This window comes from Girardinichthys multiradiatus, chromosome Y, assembly GCF_021462225.1.
Source record: "Girardinichthys multiradiatus isolate DD_20200921_A chromosome Y, DD_fGirMul_XY1, whole genome shotgun sequence".
Classification (NCBI taxonomy): Eukaryota; Metazoa; Chordata; class Actinopteri; order Cyprinodontiformes; family Goodeidae; genus Girardinichthys; species Girardinichthys multiradiatus.
In genome coordinates this window covers 28,107,888-28,130,508 of record NC_061818.1, presented here as the reverse complement: position 1 = coordinate 28,130,508, position 22,621 = coordinate 28,107,888, and the positions used below count along the sequence as shown (strand labels likewise).

At 38.7% G+C, this 22,621-nt stretch overlaps 1 protein-coding gene across 1 annotated transcript in view; it reads right to left on the bottom strand.

Annotated features, from left to right (window-relative positions):
* LOC124864162 (collagen alpha-1(V) chain-like) overlaps nucleotides 1-22,621 on the bottom strand; it is a 74,476-nt gene that overhangs the window by 12,093 nt on the left and 39,762 nt on the right. The window contains exons 22-60 of the mRNA XM_047358828.1: nucleotides 22,532-22,585; nucleotides 19,889-19,933; nucleotides 19,494-19,547; nucleotides 18,906-18,950; nucleotides 18,547-18,600; nucleotides 18,014-18,058; nucleotides 17,836-17,889; nucleotides 17,628-17,735; nucleotides 15,138-15,191; nucleotides 14,742-14,795; nucleotides 14,586-14,630; nucleotides 14,356-14,409; nucleotides 14,016-14,060; nucleotides 13,863-13,916; nucleotides 13,690-13,743; nucleotides 13,444-13,497; nucleotides 13,214-13,321; nucleotides 12,820-12,909; nucleotides 12,596-12,649; nucleotides 12,299-12,406; nucleotides 11,936-12,043; nucleotides 11,778-11,831; nucleotides 9,225-9,278; nucleotides 9,040-9,147; nucleotides 8,894-8,947; nucleotides 4,696-4,749; nucleotides 3,372-3,425; nucleotides 3,168-3,221; nucleotides 2,947-3,054; nucleotides 2,800-2,853; nucleotides 2,650-2,703; nucleotides 1,444-1,497; nucleotides 1,279-1,332; nucleotides 1,069-1,176; nucleotides 915-968; nucleotides 730-783; nucleotides 534-641; nucleotides 381-434; nucleotides 4-39 (exon numbers count right to left, since the gene is read on the bottom strand). Coding sequence (XP_047214784.1) covers nucleotides 4-39; nucleotides 381-434; nucleotides 534-641; nucleotides 730-783; nucleotides 915-968; nucleotides 1,069-1,176; nucleotides 1,279-1,332; nucleotides 1,444-1,497; nucleotides 2,650-2,703; nucleotides 2,800-2,853; nucleotides 2,947-3,054; nucleotides 3,168-3,221; nucleotides 3,372-3,425; nucleotides 4,696-4,749; nucleotides 8,894-8,947; nucleotides 9,040-9,147; nucleotides 9,225-9,278; nucleotides 11,778-11,831; nucleotides 11,936-12,043; nucleotides 12,299-12,406; nucleotides 12,596-12,649; nucleotides 12,820-12,909; nucleotides 13,214-13,321; nucleotides 13,444-13,497; nucleotides 13,690-13,743; nucleotides 13,863-13,916; nucleotides 14,016-14,060; nucleotides 14,356-14,409; nucleotides 14,586-14,630; nucleotides 14,742-14,795; nucleotides 15,138-15,191; nucleotides 17,628-17,735; nucleotides 17,836-17,889; nucleotides 18,014-18,058; nucleotides 18,547-18,600; nucleotides 18,906-18,950; nucleotides 19,494-19,547; nucleotides 19,889-19,933; nucleotides 22,532-22,585 — 2,511 coding nt within the window. The remainder of the gene's footprint in view (nucleotides 1-3; nucleotides 40-380; nucleotides 435-533; nucleotides 642-729; nucleotides 784-914; nucleotides 969-1,068; nucleotides 1,177-1,278; nucleotides 1,333-1,443; nucleotides 1,498-2,649; nucleotides 2,704-2,799; nucleotides 2,854-2,946; nucleotides 3,055-3,167; nucleotides 3,222-3,371; nucleotides 3,426-4,695; nucleotides 4,750-8,893; nucleotides 8,948-9,039; nucleotides 9,148-9,224; nucleotides 9,279-11,777; nucleotides 11,832-11,935; nucleotides 12,044-12,298; nucleotides 12,407-12,595; nucleotides 12,650-12,819; nucleotides 12,910-13,213; nucleotides 13,322-13,443; nucleotides 13,498-13,689; nucleotides 13,744-13,862; nucleotides 13,917-14,015; nucleotides 14,061-14,355; nucleotides 14,410-14,585; nucleotides 14,631-14,741; nucleotides 14,796-15,137; nucleotides 15,192-17,627; nucleotides 17,736-17,835; nucleotides 17,890-18,013; nucleotides 18,059-18,546; nucleotides 18,601-18,905; nucleotides 18,951-19,493; nucleotides 19,548-19,888; nucleotides 19,934-22,531; nucleotides 22,586-22,621) is intronic.

Genomic DNA, 22,621 nt, shown 5'->3' with positions numbered 1-22,621 from the left:
TACTGTCTCCCCCTTAGATCCCTTCTCACCAGCTGCACCCTAGGAGATGAGATAATGAATAACTAATGATAAAAACAAGTACATGTAAAAGAACAAAACCATTTACGTTAAAAATATGGGATTATTCCAGTGCTGCTAAATATCCACCAGACATTTGCTTTGCAACAATTGTAAGGTGGTAATCATTGGTCGTTATTTTTTCCTATTTTTGACTTGTTCTCTGGAGATTCTCAGAGATGTATTCAACGAAAATAAATTCTGAGAGGAAATTTTAATATGATATTTATTTAGTATGTAAAGAACAAACTATGTTGAATAATGAAAATTACATATTCACTTATGCAGGAAGAGCAAGAGGGTGTAAAAGTTAAGCCACTTACAGACAGTCCAGGTGAACCTGGGGGGCCGATTGGACCAGATGGACCAACCACACCCTAGGATTTAATACAATCATTCATTGCCAGATAAATTATCTTTATTTGTAGGGAAGTATGTACATCTAGTGCATCATAATGTGACAGATTGCCAGTTACCTCATCTCCTTTAGATCCTTGCAAACCTTGATTTCCTGGCAGGCCTCTGTCACCTTTCTCACCAAGTTCTCCTGGGGGTCCAATTAAACCAATCAACCCTCCATGGCCCTGCAGACAGAAAAAATGCTTCATCACCAATGTTCTCTGAGTTCTGATTAGAACATATAGTCCTGACCATTAATAGCTGTACACTCACTTTTTCTCCTTTTTTTCCAGGATCTCCTTTTATTCCAGGTAGTCCTGGTGGACCCTAAAATGGTGTAAAGAGTTGGTCGGTTACAGCAGTGCTGTACATTCTAAATATTTTTATTTTACAGAAGAAAACTAATGATCATCACTATGGAAAAGTCTCTCATTTAATAAAATGTTCAATCATCTTACTATTGGCCCAGGTGGTCCAGTTTGTCCTGGTGGTCCATTCAAACCTTGTTCGCCCTTCAAAGCAGTAATGTGAGGTAAACATTATCATGGTGACATAGAAATAGTGAACCAATGGGTAAACAATATTTTGCTTCTGTGGTCCACCAATACTAACCGCAGGACCTGGAATGCCTCGAAGACCTTCTGGACCAGGCCTTCCTGGATGGCCTTGGGGTCCTACTGGCCCTGACTTTCCCACTGGACCCTGAGTTCCTTGGCCTCCCTTTGGAGCAAAAGAACAAAGAGGAACAAAGGTAAGTGATGAGTAAAAGAATAAATAAAAAGTATAGCATACAGACACTAAGTGTAACATTATATATCTTACTTTTACTCCTTTCATGCCTTGTTTTCCCTCTGTTCCTGCAGCACCAACATGACCCTAAAAGAGATAATAATTAATGTGGTTGAGACTGTGGTTGAAGATATTAGCTATTAGTAAGCACACAATATAGCTAAAAACATTTATATAGACACAACATATTAATCTCACCCTCCGACCAGGAGGGCCAGGAGGGCCAGGCTCTCCAGAGGCTCCTGGTGGTCCCTGCATAAAAATTGTACAAGTCAAAACAGAACCATCCACCTTACACTGTGACAATTAAAGAGGATGTATTCCATTTTTTTCATTATGCAACAGACTTTCCCCTAAGGTGCAATTAACAATAAATCTACTCTAGAAGATGGTCCTTTCAGAATCTCCATGGGAATTCTTTTAAAAATTCAGCATACATGAAGGTGGAGATAGTAAACACAGAGTCAACACTGGTTAACAATGGTCATAATGAGACACCTGAACTGGTAAACTTTCATGAAAGCAGGACATGGAACACAGACATGGAGTAGGTAGAAAACAGGAAAATCAAGGCAATGAACATAGAGTAGAACATGGATCCAGTGATGAGCAATGAAAATCAGAGTTCGAATACAGGCAGGTTGGAGAAATGACCAATCAACAAGAAGAGTTAATCGTGTTCAATGTGGAGCAGCTGGTGGCAGGGAAATCGCAGAACAACTGAAGGAAGACGGTTAATTAGTACAGATGAATAGGAACACAGAGAAATCCAGGGAAGTAACAGAAATATCAAAAACACATGAATGAGGCAAAAACCTGATCTACTATGAACGAACTGAAATAACCACAACAAGGGAACATAAACAGGGACACCAAGAAGAACTCAAACCTCAAACACAGCTGAATCATCACATAGGGATGATTTTGCCATACACAAATTTAAACAGTCACAACCCCCTTATTGTTGTTGTTCACCATTAAAAGATTTTTTGTTTGAAATAAACAGTGTGTGCTGTTGCATGTATATGTAGGGGGTTAATGCTCCTCTGGGACATGTTACAGAGGCTTTAATTATTAAAGATCTGTTAACATCACATACAACCTCGGACTTTGAAGTAATTTTTATTCAGTTTCATGGAGTAAACACCAAAATAATCACAAGTTATGGCTGTAGAACAATCTCGGTGGCACTTTTGCATTAGGAGGAGTGATCCTCTCTGTGTCAGCATACATAATTTAAAGAAATTGCTCAGTTTTGGATAGTGGAAACACACACACAAACAGTCTGGATAAAAATTAATTAAGTTGCAGGGGAAACATGTTCCAGGCCCCATTGTTGAAATGCACCTCTAGACTTCTAAGAGCTTAAATAGAGGAACAATAGAAAAAAGATATACTGCTTACTGTTTTTCCAACTTCTCCATTGTCTCCTTTGTGTCCAGGTGAACCATCAACCCCCTGAGAGAAGAATTATAAATATGAAAAACTCTAATGACATATCAATAACAGAATTCCTAACATTTTAAATAGAATAATTAAAACATTAACTCTTACATTAACACCAGGTTCTCCAGTGGAACCAGAATCTCCAGGAAATCCAAGAGGACCCTACGAGTAGAGAAACAGTATCAAAACCTTCGATTCACATTTAAGGACTGACTGACTTTATACCAGCTGTAAGGAAATGACAGATCTGCTCACAAGGTTGCCTTTAGGTCCATCTTCTCCTGGTGTTCCTCTGGTTCCGGGAGGCCCTGCTGCACCGGGAGGACCAGCATCGCCTTTTTCACCCACGTCGCCTTTAGCACCCTGCAAATAAAATTGTTATAATGTTGAAGATAGTACAAAAAACAAACAAACCACGTTTTAGCTTCTGAGCCATAAAAATGTGGAAATGCGGAAATAAAGGAACAGTCACTCACTGGAAGGCCAGGCTCACCAACTGCCCCTGGGTCACCTACTTCTCCATCCTCACCCTGACAACAGAGAGACAACATTTTCAATGATGAAACAAGCATGCAGACTGCCACTCCAGTCTATTGATTAACACACACACACAAACACACAAACCCACACACACACACATATATATATATATATATATATATATATATATATCTGCTGACCTTCTCTCCAACAAGACCTGGCTGACCAACTCCTCCAGGCAAGCCAGGTGGGCCCTGCGTGTGAGGGAAAAGGAAAACTTAAACTAAAACAAGGGCAGATTTTAAATATTTATTTGATTTCTGAAAATGTGATTCTATGGTATTTTCTGTTTGCTTGTCAGCATCTTTGCTCTCGCAATGCTAAAACTGGAACAAAAATATAACAGCACACAAACAAAGTACAGAAAGTCAGATGCTGCTCTAGTATCGTCTATGGATAATGCTTAAATAATAAAGGTCCCCATCTTTTCGTCAGTTGTTTTTGTTTATGCATGTACATGCTAGACCGGGTTTCTGAGGCAGAGGCAACCACACAGAGCTACTGAACCCCTGCTGTCACCAGATTTTCTTGAATCTAACTCTTTTTCATTCTTTCCTATCTTTTCTGTATCATTCTATTTATAGATTGCACTATCTCTGGAGTGCTGCATGTCCATGTTTCTTGTGATAAAGCACTAGCGTGAGTCTCACAGCTCTCTGCATTTGACTGCTGAATAATTGAGCAATATAAGAGACTGCAGAGGGACAGCCTTTACTAGAGGTAAATATAACTGCCTCTCTGGGATAATAGTTTTATGCCTCTTAATGATTCATGGAGCAGTAAATATAACTATTTCACAGGGATTACATTCTAATACTTTTCAATAATTAAATTTTCAAAAGCAGAGAAAAGTAAGTCTAAAGAAAATGTTAAAAGTCACGAGAAGATAAAAAATGGGTGCAACTGAAGTGATATTAGGATAATGCAGCCTTTTATACAATCTTATAATACAGTCTTGTTCAGCCTACATTGCCACTGTTTTGGATCTCAAAACAGAGTTTCCATATGGTTTCTAACACAAAAATAAAAAATATTGCGCCATCATTTCACATCTTTACAAAGCAAATAAAAAACTAAACATTATCATTAAAATATGACAAAAGTATGCAAATGTATGCACATTTATGTATCATGAGCATGCTAGTTTGAATATGTGATGATGCTGATTACGCTGATTGCATTACAAAATTAAATTAAGGTTTTAGATGCATTTACTGATTTATCTAATTGGCAACAAATTATCTACATATGCTCCATTTGAAAGTTTTCATGAGGAAAAAGCATCTGTGTTATAAACATTGCTACTAGCATGTATTAAAATGCACGTTAGTATTAACTAAAATAAAGGAAATAATATTATTTTATATTGGGTTATCATCATGATCAATGACTATCTGTGTAAACTGTGTGTGCAATCTAGCAAATGGCCTAATTCTAACACAGATACGTGATTAGAAATGATACCTCAGCTCCAGGGGGTCCCTGAGGACCTCGTGGGCCATGCTGTCCTGGAGGCCCCTGAAAAGAAAGAAAGGAAATGTTTCTATGTGGATCACATAAAACATTCAGCATTACAAAGTGAATGTAAGCTGTTGCCTCCTAAATTAAATAAGAGCTAGATGTCAGCCCATGTTAGACTGCTTGTGCAATGGCCGCAGCATCTCTGATTATTATCGAACTGACATGATGAAGATGTCCAGACAGGTCATTACCCTCAATATGACAAAAGCTCTGACTCTTTCCCGTTTCACCTCTCACCGCCTCTCTCTTATTGTCACTTATTAATAAAAACCTCTAGCCTGCAATATGCTCAAGCATATTCTCTAAGCCAGCGACAGCATGTGATTTGACTTGTCTGTGCAGCTTAAGAAAGCACAAAGCAATTAATCTTAACAGTCCTTGGCTTCAGTTTTAGTTGAGTTGATGTTGAGCTGTGCTCTGAATCACTCTGAAGTCTTAAAGGGAACCTTGTGTTGTCAAGACACTAAAACAGAGAGACAGACAATCTGCCCAGGGAGAGACTGTGTGGGACTGGAGGAAACCCATATCCTTCTGGCACAGAAACATTTCAGCATTATAGGGGAGAACTCTGTGATCCGCAACATTGACACATGAATAAAACTTTCCTACTGAGTCCTCAGCATCTCCCCTCTCCTCTATCTCTCCCTCTTGTTTTGGTTCCATTTTAATGCATTCCCTCCCTGATCTGACTGTGGAGAAGGCAAGCTATAAAGAATCTTGTTGAGCGTGTGTTCATGGCTGACAGCGTCGCAAGATGACTGTCACAAAGGAGGATGCTCATTAGACAGCCAAGGCTGGGGCTAATCTGATTAGCAGCTGTTACACCGTCTTCCTGCTCACAATGAGCGCCCCGCCTCTTCCTTCCACTCCAATGCTCTTTTCTGTCACTACTTTTCTCTTTCATACTTATCCTTCCTTTTGCTCGCTGAGCCACCATGTTCATTCTCTTGGCTCATCTTTTTTCATGAAGTAGTAGAATTTTGATGCTCAAACAAACCAATTTGAAGTTTACATGTCAATTTATGTCTTTCGCCTCACCATCTTCGTTACTCATATAATTTTGTATAACATAACCAATGCTAAGATTTCACAGACTACAAAAGACATGGTTGATTTAAAACTCATTTAAAAATTATTGTTTTTATACTTAAGAATCCTTTAGTTGCTAATAGTAGTCTTGGGCAATGACTGTGATAAATCCCTTCTCTAATTTCTCCATTTGTCACTGTATGCGTTGGCTTCCTGGCTTGGATTACAACACTTATTACCAGAAGCTGAGGCATAATTAGCATTATTAGTTACACCTGTGTTTATTTCTGTAATGGCAAATCTAATTATCTGCTCTCACAAAGGCGTTTTCCAAGAAAAAACACATATTTAGATGGAATGCTCAACATTAACCAAGCTATTGTACTGGAGAAGAAGCTTAAAGCATGAACTTGTCAGGCAAAGAATATACATTTCTTCCTAATTTATGTGCAGTTGCCTCAGTTTACCAGTCAAAATGCAAAGCCCAGATTATCTTATCTTTAAATATAAGTCTGAAAACTAGCTTGACAATAATGAGACTCGCTGCCAATCAGCACAAACTCATTCCCTCCTAGAAACCACTTGAGATTGGAGGAAGCCGATGTTAATGATCATCATCTGAGTTTGACATTCTGCAACACAATCAGCACAGCTGTTGCTAATTAACTAAATGTATGTAACTAATCAAAGTTTAATAAGCTCAGGTAGATTGTCCAGGTACTACATGTAGTTCACATGCAGGTGATACTGGTTTTACAATGCACACATTATAAAATCATGCATTGCATATAAGATGTAGTGTCATTATTTATGATGTAGTTGGACACAAATGAAGCAAGATGCTGGCAAGAACATAATGACCTTGGATATTTCAAGTGAAGCACAGTGAAAAGAAACAAATGGGAACAATGGGAGAAGACACTTGAATGACTGGCATATGAAAGAGGGGGAACTGCTGAAAAGCTGAAGGAAAAGAAGATGTAATAACACACTGAACCCCAAACTAACATTAGAAAACAGAAATCTGACAACTAAGCTAACCAACAGAATTCCCTCCAGTGGCGGTTCCCAGTTGCTGGGAGTAAAGAAAAATGTCTCAGAGTAAAGAAAAATAGACAGACTCGAAACAGGGTAGGGGAAGAAGCACTAGAATAAGGGGCACAGAAATCAACCAAACAAAACTAAGATTCTGTGGAGGACAATCCGAAGGTTGCTGGAGCCAACAAAGGGTCTCTGGGGGAGAAAACAGAGGCTGCCAGGTCCAGCAGAGAAACAGTGAACAGAATAGACATGATGCATACAAACCACAAACATAGAAAAACAGAAAACTAAACTGACACCTAAGGTAATCAGATCTCAAAGTTGTAGGATCCTCAAACTTTGTGGCTTTGTGAGAAAACTTCTCGGTTTGTAGGGAAGGTAGTTTATGTTCATGACTGTGTTACAATGGCACTGAAAAGCAGAAATCCTGTGGGGCAGGCTAGGATGCACTGTATCAACAGGTGACAGCATTTACAAACCAATGAGTGATCTACAAAACAAAATGGATAATATAATTTAGCATGCATAAAGATTTATTCATTACATGATATATTACCAACTTAGTTTGTGCATCATCACTGTTTTGAGAAACAAAGCAAACACATTTGTTTTTTGCCTGAATTCAGCTTACTATCATGTACTCTCATCATGAGTCCTGGTGTCCCAGGATACCAAAACTATTTTAAGTTCACTGGTGTCAAACTAAGGGAAAACAATAATAGTAACTGAATACAGTAGAACCTCTGAAAACAAATTTGATTCATTCAAACCAGTAGTTTGGTATCTTGAAAATTTGTACGTACAGGTTTCCCATTAAAAATAAATAAATGTAAAAGAATAACTTCCAATCCCCTACCTGACCCAATGAAAGTCATGAACAACACTCCATGTACCAAAACACTTTATTATAATAGTATCAGTGACAATAAACTGTTTAATAACATTTTAAAGGCATTATATTGTGACACATCAAAGAAACTGTAAATATTAAAGACAATGAACAGTTTCTGTGGGACATCCATACATTGGAGGAGTTGTGACCAACATGGTGAAGACTATTGACAGGTGGGTCGTTTGTTTTAGGCCCGGCATACATCGCACAATTTCAAAAATCATAGCAGACTTGAGCGTGTCCTCCGGTATGAGTGAGATATTACCATAGGATCTGCCACACGGCACGATGGAAGACACCACACTGCACACCTTGTTGTTGCAGCACAATCGCATCAGACAAATACGACAAACGTACCAGTCAATCAGTAAATGAGGAATAAGTTAAGGCTGGTGATACGCTTATTGATAAGGGCTGATGCTGAAAGAGGGAGAGGAGGAGGACAAAACAGAGACAGTGTAGAAGTGCAGAAACATGTACAAATTACCCACAAAATATCTGACACTTCTTGATATTCACCTGAAGTCGTCAGAGCATCATATCAACAGTCAATGGTGTTGTAACACTGAGCCAGAGACTTTCTTTTACATAAAAGATGTGGCTAAAAAGACCAGTAACGACAAATTGTAAACACAGCTGTAAAGAGAGAGCTTTTCTATTGCAATATATAGGGACAGACATCAGAGGGTGCTTTCTATTATACAACATTTCACACTGGGCCCATCCTCCAACACCCAAACATTTTCAGCAGCACTGGTATCCCTTAAATTATTATATTTAGAAGAGCTGGAAGCTGTGTCTTAAGGCTTGATTTTAACACATCTATCCACTGATTCCTGCTTCAGTCTATGCAGAATATTTTTATTGGACTTTTTTCCACATTGCACACACCTCTGTTGGGGCTCAGGAAAAGAGTGTCTCTTCACCACCATCGGCTTCTTTAGAAATGTCATAGCATACATACAGTAGCAACCCCTGCAGCCCACTTGCAAATGGCAAGAGGTGCATAGCAGGCTGGCCCATACACTTGTCATGACCATCCTGCATATTCATTTGTAGAACAAACGGGTATTTTGGACAATCATACACCATTTGCAGTCAGATGTGTTTATATTTTAAGACTCCTATATTTATTGCCTACCTGGAACATGTGCAGAGGTTATTGAGTGCAAAACTCACCATTGAACCAACATGTCCATTCTCTCCTTTCTCCCCAGGGAGTCCTGGCATTCCCTACAGAGTGACAAGCAAGAGAGGGAGAGATTTTAATTTCTAATGCACAAAGGTTATAGAGCTTTAAAATGTGAGACTATTATTATTTATACCTGTAATCCAGAGGGACCGGGTGGTCCCTTAAGGCCCCTAGATCCTTCATCACCTTTTGGTCCATTCAGGCCCATTTGACCTCGAGGACCTGGCTCACCATCTGTCCCCTGAAATATCCAGAAATAGTTAGCCCTACAGAAAGAAATACAAAAGACTAAGCATATGATTTAGGTATGTTTCATACAGATGGTCCTGGTTGGCCCACAGGTCCTTGAATCCCAACAGGTCCAGAAGGTCCCTGAAAGCAAATTCAACATAATTTTTTATTTACAGCACAGGATGAGTTGTCAAAAAAACAACTCATTAATATGCATCACTCCAATAAATAATGAGCTATATTGTTACCATACTCACAGAGATTCATAGTTAGGATGTCAGGCAAGGGTGATTTAATATACTTAGCTCAGCATTCAGAAAAATAAAGGTAGTATAATCTTAATCTTGTTAGTTATAGTTCTCAAACGTTTATCAAAAATGAGACGGCCTCTGCGAATCATTTCAGGCAGTGAAATTGAGCTTTCCTGCTCCTTTACTTGTGATCTTTATCTCACTCACAATATTTCAAGCGTACCCTAATGATATGGATGGTCAATTCATTTTGTTTTCCATATGGTGAAGCTGGTTGCCTACAGGCATGAGCTAGGACAGCTTAGCTCTGCAAAAACAAATCAATAAATCAATCTTTTATAAAATCAAGACTGTATCTGGCATCAAGGTAGACAGACTATACTGATGGAGTAGGAACCTGTGTTTGTATGACTTTCAGCAGTTAATGGGTGGAGTATTTAATCGGCAAGACCTCCAGCTGCAATCTGGAGGTCATGCGCATTTTCAGAGTGGATTTCTGGTGCTATCACCCTTGAGTTGATCAAAGTGAAAGAAGAATTTCATTGAGACAAAAAAAGGAAGACTTATTTTCATCTAAGGCTAGAATCTTGGGGGTGGGGGGTTTGACAGAAGGCAATAATGTATATATATATATATATATATATATATATATATATATATGTGTGTGTGTGTGTGTGTGTGTATATATATAAATGACTGCAGCCCGTTTGAGCTCTCTACATATTTGTATTTATTATATATATTTATATTCGCAATTTTTAAAATCTGTTTTCTTTATCTTTTGTGACTGTCTCTGCATCTTTCTTATTTCTCCATCTTTCTCTCTCTCTTTATCACATCTTTTATCTGTTTCTGTCTCTTTCCATCTTTGAATCTTTAACTATTGTTTTTCTCTGTATATCTATCATGTATGTATGTTATTACCAAGCTCACACTTTTAGAACCAGGGGGATTATTTCACCTCCAACAGCCCAGCCAAATCAGACACATGAAGTGTTGCCATTAAAACACAATTTGGCGCTTTTAAAAAAAACGCAGATATCCGTGCCTGCTTTCCAGATTTTAGCGTCATGTTTTTTTTAAGAGTTCGATGTCTGGAGCGGATGTTCATCTGAGAGCACGTAACTCAGCGTGTCAGCATCAGTGTGGGTGACACAGAGTATGAGGTGTGTGTTTTCATCCAGCTTCTGTCAAGTTTGGTCATAGAAAGTAGCGACGACGCAGGGACAGAAATCGCTCATGACATGATCTAATAAAATGAAAGACATCAACTTTGAAAACGTACTATTACTACCTTGTTGGCGGGGCTGGGCGCCCCCCTTGGATAATGGTGGTGAAACCCTACTCGGTCAAACTTGTTAGCAAAAATAGAATGTACAGCAAATGATTATTAAATGAAAATTATTTTGTTTAATATCTTTAACTTGAAAATTTAGTTCTAAGGCTTTTATTCTTTTCAGCTCAACTTAAACATAAAGATAACTCTGTAGATGTGAAAGCGAATAAGTAAATAAATACAAAATCTCTTAAATAAGACCCCAAAAAACAGACATTTAAACCTAAAAATTCAACAACAGAAATTATATCCAGGCTCACTAAATCAGTTTTACTTTGTTTTCCTCATTTAGCTGAGCTTTAATGAGACACCTCAGATTGCCTGTCCTTGGTAATCTTAGATAGATCAGCAGAGTGGAAACAGCTGTTACTTTTCTATTTCTAGCGTAGCAGAGCGTTGTCCAGGTGAACAGCAATCCCTTTCCCACCTATAGTTGTTTTATTGTGCGCTTTCTGCTCTTTTGGTTGATGAAAGCTTGGTGTATTTTGCACCTGGGTCCTAATAAAGCATCACACATCCAAGACTTATCCCTACTAACTGATGATATTTATCCCTCATCTTGGAAATAAAATATTAAATGTTTCCACGTACCCCCTGCAATGCGCTCATGTACCACTAGGGGTACGAGTACCCCCGGTTGGGAATCACTTGTAAGCTAATAAGTTGTTAAGACTATATGAGTGTGGCTGAGCGATAAGGGAGCATGAATAAGCAGGAAGAAAATTTTACCACATGTGTTTCAGATAATCTTGTAACCAACTAACTACAAATACTACCCCTCAGAAATCAAAGGTGAAAAGCCTTGTGGTCCTTGGGTGAAGTGCTCCCTTAGTACTATACCACAACCACACCTCACCAGATCATGAGCAGAGATGCAAAAAAGTAAAATTTTTATACAATTTTACTGCATGTCTAACTTATTTGGTCATTCAATGCATGAGGAGGGTTATATCATAGATAGTAATGAATGATAGTTAACCGAAGTGTTGTTTAAAATTGGTCCTTAACACAATGTTAGTGTTAGTGTCTATTGAGTAAAAAAATCTCACTTACAGCTTCTCCTTTGTCTCCTTTGCTGCCCTTTTGGCCCGGTCCACCTGGCTCTCCCTGCAGATTCAAATGTATAAAATAACTGATGAGTAACTTAGTCAGAAATCAGCATGAACTTTACAGTAGAGCTGCAGTCCAGACTTACTGTCTAATGCAACTACCTTGTCTCCGTCCTCCCCGGGAGGCCCTGGAGGTCCCGCAATCCCAGGCAACCCTGCAGGTCCTGGTTCCCCATCTCGCCCAGTAGGCCCAACGGTTCCCTTCTCTCCCTAATGAACAGATAGGAAAACAGCACACATCTAGCAATTGCCCAAGTGGTACCTATTGCTCTCATATTGCGGCATGACACATTGATTAATGTGTCACATCAAGCAGCAAAATCACTTCCAAGATGGAGTTTGCATTTTATCGCTCAAACTGTCTTCATCCTCTTTCTCATAATGACACTTTCAAAACATTTTTATACCTAGTGGTAGGAGGTGAGGGTGGACTGAATAACAAATTAGCAATTTTCCAGCTCTTACTGGCATGCCTTTCTCTCCACTCGGCCCACCAGGGCCCACACCGCCTGGTCGTCCTGGTGGGCCAATTGCTCCAGCGAGCCCAGCAGGACCCCTCTCTCCTGTAGCACCCTGAAAATAAAAAGAGCTGAGATGAGCTGAAGTGAGAATATCACATGAATCACTGTTTTATTTAATGCAGCGGTCACGATCAATAGTCACCATGGAAACAGCCTACTGTTTTATGAGTCTTAAATTCTATACTACAGCAACAAAGGCCAGGAATAGATATGAAAAGCAATTTTCCAAAATGAAACTTACAGTAAGCCCTGCAACACCAGGTAGCCCTTCTCCACCTTTAAGACCAGCAGGGCCCTGTGAAAAAAAAACACCATCACAAGTAACAACTGCCTTCTACCATCTAATGGGTTTGTAATTACTTTAGCTTCTGTTGCAGAAGTTTATTTCTCTAACACTTCACAAGAGATTCTGCTGTTAAAAGTTAAAGCAGGTGAGGACACAAAATATCTGGAAGTTTCTGTTACCGTTCCACCAGGGGTCCCTCTGCTTCCTCTGAAGCCTTTAAGGCCAGCAGGGCCACTCTTCCCTACGATTCCTGATGGACCTGGATCTCCCTAATACCCACACATGCACACACTTGTGATTAGATGCATGACAAGTAGCTAGAAGATACAAGCTGTCACAAATCACACAAAAACAGCAAGCCATACTAAGAAAGTGTATCGGTCATTTATGTCTCGTAATGCACTTGATGCCTCAAGCTTTCCTCTGTAAGTTATCAGTTAATTAGAAGTCAGGCTGTGGGGATTAGACTGTGGGGATAACATATTCTGGCACTGAAAAAAAAGTGCTTGGGATTTATCTAACAGTATTATTCATGGTATTAGGTGACCTGACAATATGATGAATAGCACTCACCTTGGCACCCTCCTTTCCAGCAGTTCCTGCTAAACCATGCTCACCTGGTGGTCCTGGTGAGCCTGGATGACCTCTATCTCCAGCTGGCCCTGTCTCACCAGATTTCCCCTGCAGATAAAACACACTATGTAACAGCTAATGAAAAATATCTCGTATGAAGAAGGCTTACTGACAAAAAAAAATAAAATAAAAATCAACAGCTGTGGAATGCCTTTGATTGATCTGGTTACCTGTGGCCCAACAACTCCTGGGGAACCAGGAGGTCCAGTCTTGCCTTGAAAACCCTGGAAAAAGGATAAGTTAGATAGTCTGCTCAACATCAGTTAAACTGTATCAGAGTGAGGTCCAGGAATAAAGGTATGTTTTATTAGAATTAATAGATCATGTTTAATCTCAGCATGATCTATTCAATAAATACACTCTTAATAACATTTTATGCCCTCTTTGAGGCATTTTCAGATAGAAAAATGACTTACTGGGTCTCCTCTCTGACCTGGATGGCCTGGCAATCCATCCTTTCCGGGTAGACCCTGAAAACATATGTTTTTTTCTCTTACATCACTGAAATAACCTAAAATAGTTCAGATGAAATGTACACAGAGAAAAACGAGTAACATTAAATCAAAAGACAAGCCCTTAAACTACTCACATTGGGTCCTTTAGGTCCTGTCTCTCCATTTTGACCCTGTGGCCCTTGAGGACCCTACAAAATAAAAGCACAGTTTCTGAAATTTCCACTCCAAAAGGTTTACCAGCTTACAGATTTTTTGCAGTCAGTTTCATACAGTAAACAAATCTTCACCTGTTCTCCGGGAGATCCTGGAGGACCATCTTGTCCAGCTGATCCCTGCCAGATGGAAGAATCAAAAGACAAATAGAAACTCATCTTAATGTCATTCACTTAAATATAATTTTTCTGTTTAAATCTCCCACGTTTGTTTTTGTGGGTGAGAAGAGAAACCGAGGCACCCCTTGCCAGACCGTATGTTTTTACAGTGCCAGATGGTCTGTCATGTAGAAGTGAAATGGAACAGCCCGGTCCATCTCAGTCGACGCATTCATCCATATTCTATGAGGCAGTCAGGTGTGTTTATGTATGTATAACTGCATGTGCATGTCTGTGTTTTTGCCACAAAACTCACCTTTTCTCCAGGCTTTCCAGTTGGCCCCCTTGCTCCTCTTCCCCCCCGGGATCCCTTTGGAATACAAGCATCTGTCTAATTAGCACATATATGTCTAGAGGTGGAAGATAAATATCTGATGATCTGAAAACCCAGTGGAAATCTGCTGGTTTGAGTCACTCCCACAACTTGTAATTACCTTGTGGTATCTAATTGGACAAAAACATTGTGCAAAAATTTTACATGCTTACATTCGGACCTCTTTGACCCCCAGAACCTGGCTGACCAGCAGGACCCTATGGTAAAGGTCGATGGTTATTTATCAATTAGATGTTTGATAATATCACCAACAAGGAGCTGTGTACAATGTGATGTAGACTAAAATGTTAGTATTTAAAAGTATTCACCCTTCTTCCTTTTTCTCCTAGGGATCCGGCCACACCAGGGAAGCCAAGTGATCCCTGAAGACACAAGGGGAAGTTAATCAGCCTCAGCGCTTCATTTATCATATGTCATCCCTGATGTCTCATTAACTTATAATTAACCACTGTATGGAATTAAAGCAAATCTAATCTATGAGCCCAACACAGCCTTAAATACATCATTCATCAACATGTAATGAATTGATGTCACTAATGAACTATAAATAAAATAGTCTTTCTGAATATGCCATTTATCATACTTTATTTTTAATAATACAGGAAACAGTCCAGCAAAGGCACATATCTAGCAGCCTAAAGCTCTGATAAAGAGATGAGAGAATACATTTCACTGATGGTAATAGCGCCTTAATGTAAAACCACCTTAGAGCCTTGTCGTCCAGGGTAACCGGGCAGACCAGGTACCCCGAGTTTACCCTGAAAAGAGAAGAAGAAGAGGAAAAAAACAGAAGGATTTAAAAAAAAGGTTTATTTGCACTTTTGCCACAGCAGAGTGCTACAAATAGAGCACTCTCCACACTTACTTGCACCCATGATAAAGATGTGTAAAAGGTCTAAAAATGAATTAATCTTTTATTGCAGTAGCATAATCTGATGCTGGACAGTTTAGGAAACCTAACCTTTATTTTAGGTGCATCTATTTAATAGGAAAAAATTCCACCCTAAGTAATAATCTTATTTTTGACAAAATCTCAGGAGCAATGTCTTTTAGCACCTCTAACAGTATTAAATGTAGCTGAAGCATTGTTGCCATTTTTACTTTGCCTTAAATTAAACAAGGTGTCCAGGTATGTTTTATTACTAACACAAACTAATAACTTTCCATTGATTTTAAGTATAATGTGTCACTTCAGCTCATTTCTTTTATAAGCCCTTTAGAATGAAAAAAAATAAGAGCGCAAACCATTTAGGTGAGGTGATTGTTTGATTTTTTGAGTCAAGAAATGTATCAAATAAACCGTATTTCCTGACTTGTGTATCTAGTCAGAGAAATAATTTGAAAAGCTTAAAACAACTAGAATTCTGACATACGAGGCTGGATAAGGACCCAAGTTGGTCTTGGTACCATGCACAGTGAGGAGGTTTGTAACAGACATAGGTATAAAAAAAACACCCACTTTCGGAAAACTTCAGCAAAGAGTGGCATCCCTATGTCTACATCCCATCCATGAAGCAATATCTGAATTGGTATCAGTCTTTTGAGAGTCATGACAATAAAAGCCTTTTCTTTCCTACCATCAGGAACCTCAGCTTGTGGAGTTGTTAAATATTACTGGGATTTCAACTGGAGCCATGTGCTTTGATCAGATGAAACTTGAGTTTTTATACAGTAAACGAACCAGGTGGATCTGGCATTAAATAAAAAATGAATATAAGGAAAATAACTTAATTTGAAGCACGGTGGGGGATATGTGTTTTTCTGTCAACGTTCATGAAAATGTAAAATGTTAAAATGCAATGAATCATGATCTCTTTGAAACATAGAGACCATAAAGGTCTGTTGCTGTCGGTAAACTGAAAATTTATTTTTTTTGTCCTTTTTTTAAACTTTGTCTAAGTGGCCATACCAGATTATAACCCTATGGTAATTCAGATCTATTATCACTTGGCAGATCAAAATAAGAAGGGGGAAGCTTAATAACAGTTTGGGTCTGACAGTTAAGATCTGTCAGCCCCCAGCATGCAACAGTATAAGACATATGGAACAGAATCATGGCATGAATAAATATTTGGCTGCATCCAGGGAAAGACAGTTTCTATTGAGTAAAACATTAATTAAATTATGTTTCTTACAGTTCAAATTTGGATTCAGAATCAGGCCAACATATTCATATTCATTAACGATTTTAATTTGTTCACCTTTTACAAGAATATCAATAGTAGGTATTTCTACAATAATTTCAGAAAAAAAAATTCACTCTCTTGTATTTACATTTAAACTCAAACATGATTGATCTAGCCAACTTTAATATCATTTGTAACACATTTATTAGCTTGGCATCCGAAACGTCAGCTGATTTAGCATATACTTGCACAGCAGTGTAATTTGCATTGTTTGCACCTATGTCAAGTTGCTTCATTAGATCCTTAATGTAAAGGCTACATAACAAATGGCCTAATAGTGATCATTGTGGATCACCCATAGTACACTTTGAATGAAGTGCATAAAGTATACAATCAGCAGTATGATGATCAAAAATGTTATACCAAATCCACAGAGAAGTGGTTTACCAAACACAAAATCAACCCTATTGCATGACTATCTCACTCAGACCTAACACCTATAAGAAAACCCATTGGTTGAGCTGAAGAGAAGACAGTATAAAAGAACCTGGAAGTCTGGAAGATCTAAAGAGATAATGTAATGAGTAATGGTCAATGATTCCTTCAATAACATGCTCAACCTTATGAAATAGTTGTACACAAGATTTTATGTACGAAATATGTTTCTTAACATAGGATTTTACCCACAAACTAAATGTACTCAAATTATGGGTAGGATTTGTTTAAGATTACTAGCAGATTATGCTACTTGTTCTAATTAATTTAAGGATGTTTGTACAGCTTTACCAAAGGTGTCAATAAGAGTAGGGGTGTGATTGATGTAATAAATTGTACAGGTATAAAAATATGTATGTTCAGTATTATTATTGTGAAACACGCAATATGAATGTTTAGTTATAAGTAAAAAATGCAAACATTCAACAGTTATAGGCTACATATTTTTAAATGTTAGAAGCTTAAGAAGAGTTTTAAAAATTATTCTGACTAGGTAGGCTGTTTGACCCCCTTATCCACAGCTTATATCGCCAAATTTAGTCAAGGACAAATGTAAAAACAAAAAAAACATACCTTCTCCCCTGCTATGCCAGGGGCTCCTGGATCTCCTATAGGTCCAGACTGACCCTTTGATCCTTCCAGTCCATCTTCTCCACGAGGACCTGGAGCACCATTATCACCCTAAAGTCCATAATGAAAGGAAGAACATGACACATTCACATTTTTTGCAGATAACTGCAGGATAGCAGCAACAACTATTATAATTAAATAGGATTCTCACACTGTCTCCTTTAACACCCATGTCACCCTTTGCTCCTGGAAAGCCATCTTCTCCCTAACATTCAGCAAGGAGAGGTGACAACCAGTGACTGCTTTTAAATCTTATCATTGCAATATAGTTTGAGAAACCAGTTACAATAAACAGTTTGCTAACTGGAAGACTTATTGATTTCTCTTACTTTTTCTCCTTTGTTCCCCTTTAGACCTCTAACCCCATCTGCTCCCTATAAAAAAGACAGAGAATGAAATTACAAGAGTCACAAGCAAATTCTGAAGAACATGCTCTGAACCTAACATCGGACTTCTGCTTAACATGTATTTAGAGAAGGAAGTCAACATAAAACTCTTAAGGTATAAATACAAATCTATTGATTTTCTCTTGACATAACACTGGGATGTTTTTCATCTTTATTGTCCCTAATATTTGCTTATCCCTGCCGATTTTTAACAAAAAAAAATAAGCATAAGAAGAAAATCATTTTAACTGTTCAAAATACACCGCTGCAGACTCAGCTTTGTTTTTTTCTCCTAAACTTCATGTTTTCCCCACTCTGTTGTTAGAGGTCCCCTTGAGAACCAAGGAACTCCCCTTCCACTATTCACTTGTCAGTTATAGACTCTAAAAGCTTGTCCGTCAATGCACAAAGATGAAGCAGAAGAGGAAATGAATATATTAGTGAACACCAGAGATCATGGAGCATTTATACCCCACCTTGACTCCACGACTGCCTGGGTATCCAATAGGTCCCTGGGTGCCAATTAAACCCTACATAAAAAATAACAAAATGAATTCTGTTATCGGGTTGGAATAAAAAATAAAATGCCATTATAAAGTAACTGTGTTACATCTTTTAAGGTCAGAGAAAATGCAAATGTTTCTAAGTGTACGGCCTCTGCCTCTAATGGGCTAATACTTTAATAAAGATGATGACATTACAGGAACAGAGTGGTTGTAATGACAAGCCTCATTTCAAGTGAATGCACTGCTACAGCAGACCAGAAACAAATTGGTAGCTTTAAAATCTCAATATAACACCATAGCAGATGAGCCTCAGACATGCAGCTACCCACTTGGATGCCTTTTTCCCCTGGGGGGCCCTCTCTTCCTGGGTGACCCTAAAGCAGAAAGATAGGTTTTACATGCATGAGCACTACTAGAAATGCATCATTTCTAATCTCTTCTTAACAGAATTTTCTGAATGCAACCAACAAATGAGAAGGTGTCACTGAGAGTATGAAATCATTATGAATTATCATTGTGTCACAAAGCTCTGCAGAAACAATGCAAAAGGCAACATGTGAAGCTCATACAAATGTGTTTGACTGCAGTGAAAAGTTAAGTCCTGGTATTGAGAAAAGCCTCCCTGTAAGAAGACCTGTAGTCTTTCAGTGTTTGGATCATTGTTGCAATAAACAGCAAAAATATGATAACAGATCAGAATGTGTTTCAAAATGCAACTGTTGAATTGAGACCTGGGTTGCCTGTGCTTTGTGTTAATACAGGTGCTGTAAGAAAATATTTGATTGAAGTAATTTAAAAACTGCTTTTTGTTTTAACTCAGGTTAGTATGATACAAAGATATCTGTAATGGGGCAAACACTTTTGGATAGCACTTTATGTGCCTTGAAATATTTATATGTTTATTAGTGCTTACTTACAAGAGGACCATCAATGCCTGGTAGTCCCTGCAAGCCCTGTTTACCCGGAGGACCCTGCAAGGAACATGAACAGGGAAAAATATTGAACCTGTTGAGATATACTTAAGGGGCCAATTTACCACTGGACAGGTTACATATCATATTTAAGAGTATGTTTTATTTCTCTTCTGCTTCCTGCTACATGATAGGCACTAACATAGGCTTTCTACAGTCTTAAATGCCTTTGTCTGTTTGCTGAGTATTGATTTCCTGTCTAGACCCGTCTTTACAGAACTGTAGCCAGAAGTGGTTGGGTCATGCTGTCCTGCTGGGCCTGCATCCCCTGGGAGTGCAATGACAGAGGTCAAGGGGTCACAGCTTTATTTCTTAAATTAACTTGGAGACATGTTATCTACCTTTTCTCCTGGCAAACCAATAGGACCCTGAGGACCAGGAAACCCCTGAAACCAAGAAAAGCATCAATCAGATTAGGTGACAGTTGTTTTGAAAATGGCTAGGAGTCAAGATACTGCTTCAATCTTCACTATATAACTGTGTGTATAAAGTGTCTCTGAGAGTAAATAATATAGGTGAAAAGATTTATTAACATGTGGAAAAAATAAATAATTATTCAGTTTCCTTTATTTGGATGAATAAAATGTTCAATGGCTTTAAGGCCAAACAACTTTCCAACTTTCAGCACACATCAAATAAAACCCAACTCTATATGTGACAAACTTTAAAATGTTACCTATAAATGAAGTATATCCATACACTGTAGAAAAATACATATTTTTTTTCACTGTCTTAAAGTAAATTGTATTAAACCTTTCTTCCTTTAGGTTACTTAGGGTTGTTCAAATTAATCTATTTGCTAAATATCATAATTTGTTTAGAAAACATTCTTTCGTTTTTTGTCAGACATTTTCATAAAGTTATTTAATATTTGGCAGAATTATCTTTTAAACTACAGGTGTTGGACAATGAAATTGAAACACCTGTCATTTTAGTGTGGGAGGTTTCATGGCTAAATTGGACCAGCCTGGTAGCCAGTCTTCATTGATTGCACATTGCACCAGTAAGAGCAGAGTGTGAAGGTTTAATTAGCAGGGTAAGAGCACAGTTTTGCTCAAAATATTGAAATGCACACAACATTATGGGTGACATACCAGAGTTCAAAAGAGGACAAATTGTTGGTGCATGTCTTGTTGGCGCATCTGTGACCAAGACAGCAAGTCTTTGTGATGTATCAAGAGCCACGGTATCCAGGGTAATGTCAGCATACCACCAAGAAGGACAAACCACATCCAACAGGATTAACTGTGGATGCAAGAGGAAGCTGTCTGAAAGGGATGTTTGGGTGCTAACCCGGATTGTATCCAAAAAACATAAAATCACGGCTGCCCAAATCACAGCAGAATTAAATGTTCACCTCAACTCTCCTGTTTCCACCAGAACTGTCCATCGGGAGCTCCACAAGGTCAATATACACGGCCGGGCTGCTATAGCCAAACCTTTGGTCACTCATGCCAATGCCAAACATCGGTTTCAATGGTGCAAGGAGCGCAAATCTTGGGCTGTGGACAATGTGAAACATGTATTGTTCTCTGATGAGTCCACCTTTACTGTTTTCCCCACATCCAGGAAAGTTACAGTGTGGAGAAGCTCCAAAGAAGCATACCACCCAGACTGTTGCATGCCCACAGTGAAGCATGGGGGTGGATCAGTGATGGTTTGGGCTGCCATATCACGGCATTCCCTTGGTCCAATACTTGTGCTAGATGGGCGCGTCATTGCCATGGACTACCGAACCATTCTTGAGGACCATGTGCATCCAATGGTTCAAACATTGTATCTTGAAGGCGGTGTCGTGTACCAGGATGACAATGCACCAATACACACAGCAAGACTGGTGAAAGATTGGTTTGATGAACATGGAAGTGAAGTTGAACATCTCCCATGGCCTGCACAGTCACCAGATCTAAATATTATTGAGCCACTTTGGGGTGTTTTGGAGGAGCGAGTCAGGAAACGTTTTCCTCCACCAGTATCACGTAGTGACCTGGCCACTATCCTGCAAGAAGAATGGCTTAAAATCCCTCTGACCACTGTGCAGGACTTGTATATGTCATTCTCAAGACGAATTGACGCTGTATTGGCCGCAAAAGGAGGCCCTACACCATACTAATAAATGATTGTGGTCTAAAACCAGGTGTTTCAGTTTTATTGTCCAACCCCTGTACATGACTTGGTGTAATTGTTTGGGGTATCCCTCCACAAGTTTCTGACAGTAGTTTGCTGAACCTTGAACCATTCCCCCTGACAGAACTAATGTAACCAAGTCAAGTTTGAGAACTTGCTTACACTCACCTTTTCAGTTCTGCACTCAAATTTCTATGGGACTGAGATCAGGGCTTTGTGATGGCCACTCCAAAACATTGACTTATTATCCTTAAGGCACTTTGTAACAAAACTGGCACAATCATTATAGTCATTGAATATTTTGAAGACACATTTATGCACGAACTTTAACTTCTTGAAGCTAAAATATGACATGACAAAAACTGAGTGCATATACAAACTGCACCTTGGCTTTTTAATGCTGCTTTTGCAGTAATGTCTTCTTCCATGCCGAGTGGCCTTTCAGCCCATGTCTTTACAGTACTCATTTCACTATGGATGATGACTCTCTCAATAGCTTCAGCCAGCATCTTCACAAGGTCATTATCTAGGTTTTCTCAAATAATTTAAAGGCATACTAATAGTGTACGTACACTTTAGAATTTGAAAAAAGTAATGAAAATTTATTTCATTCGTTATTCTGATATTCAGCAAATAGGCATAATTTATTTAATCCTTAATGTCCCAAAACAGAAGATGTTTACTCCAATTTAATATCAAAAAGTGGGAAAAATGATGTGTTAAGCCTTTTAATGCAGTCTATGTGAACATTTGGTTTTAACTGTATCTTTTACCTGTGTTGTGTAACTTTAGGGGAGTTATAAAACATGCAATGAGTGGATTAGGTCTCATGGCAACTGAAAGGCATTTGTTTGCACCTGAACTCCTGGATTTCCTTGTTGACCTGGGGGCCCAATTTCTCCAGGTGGACCCTAGTAACACATACAACAGTGAACATACTTTGTATA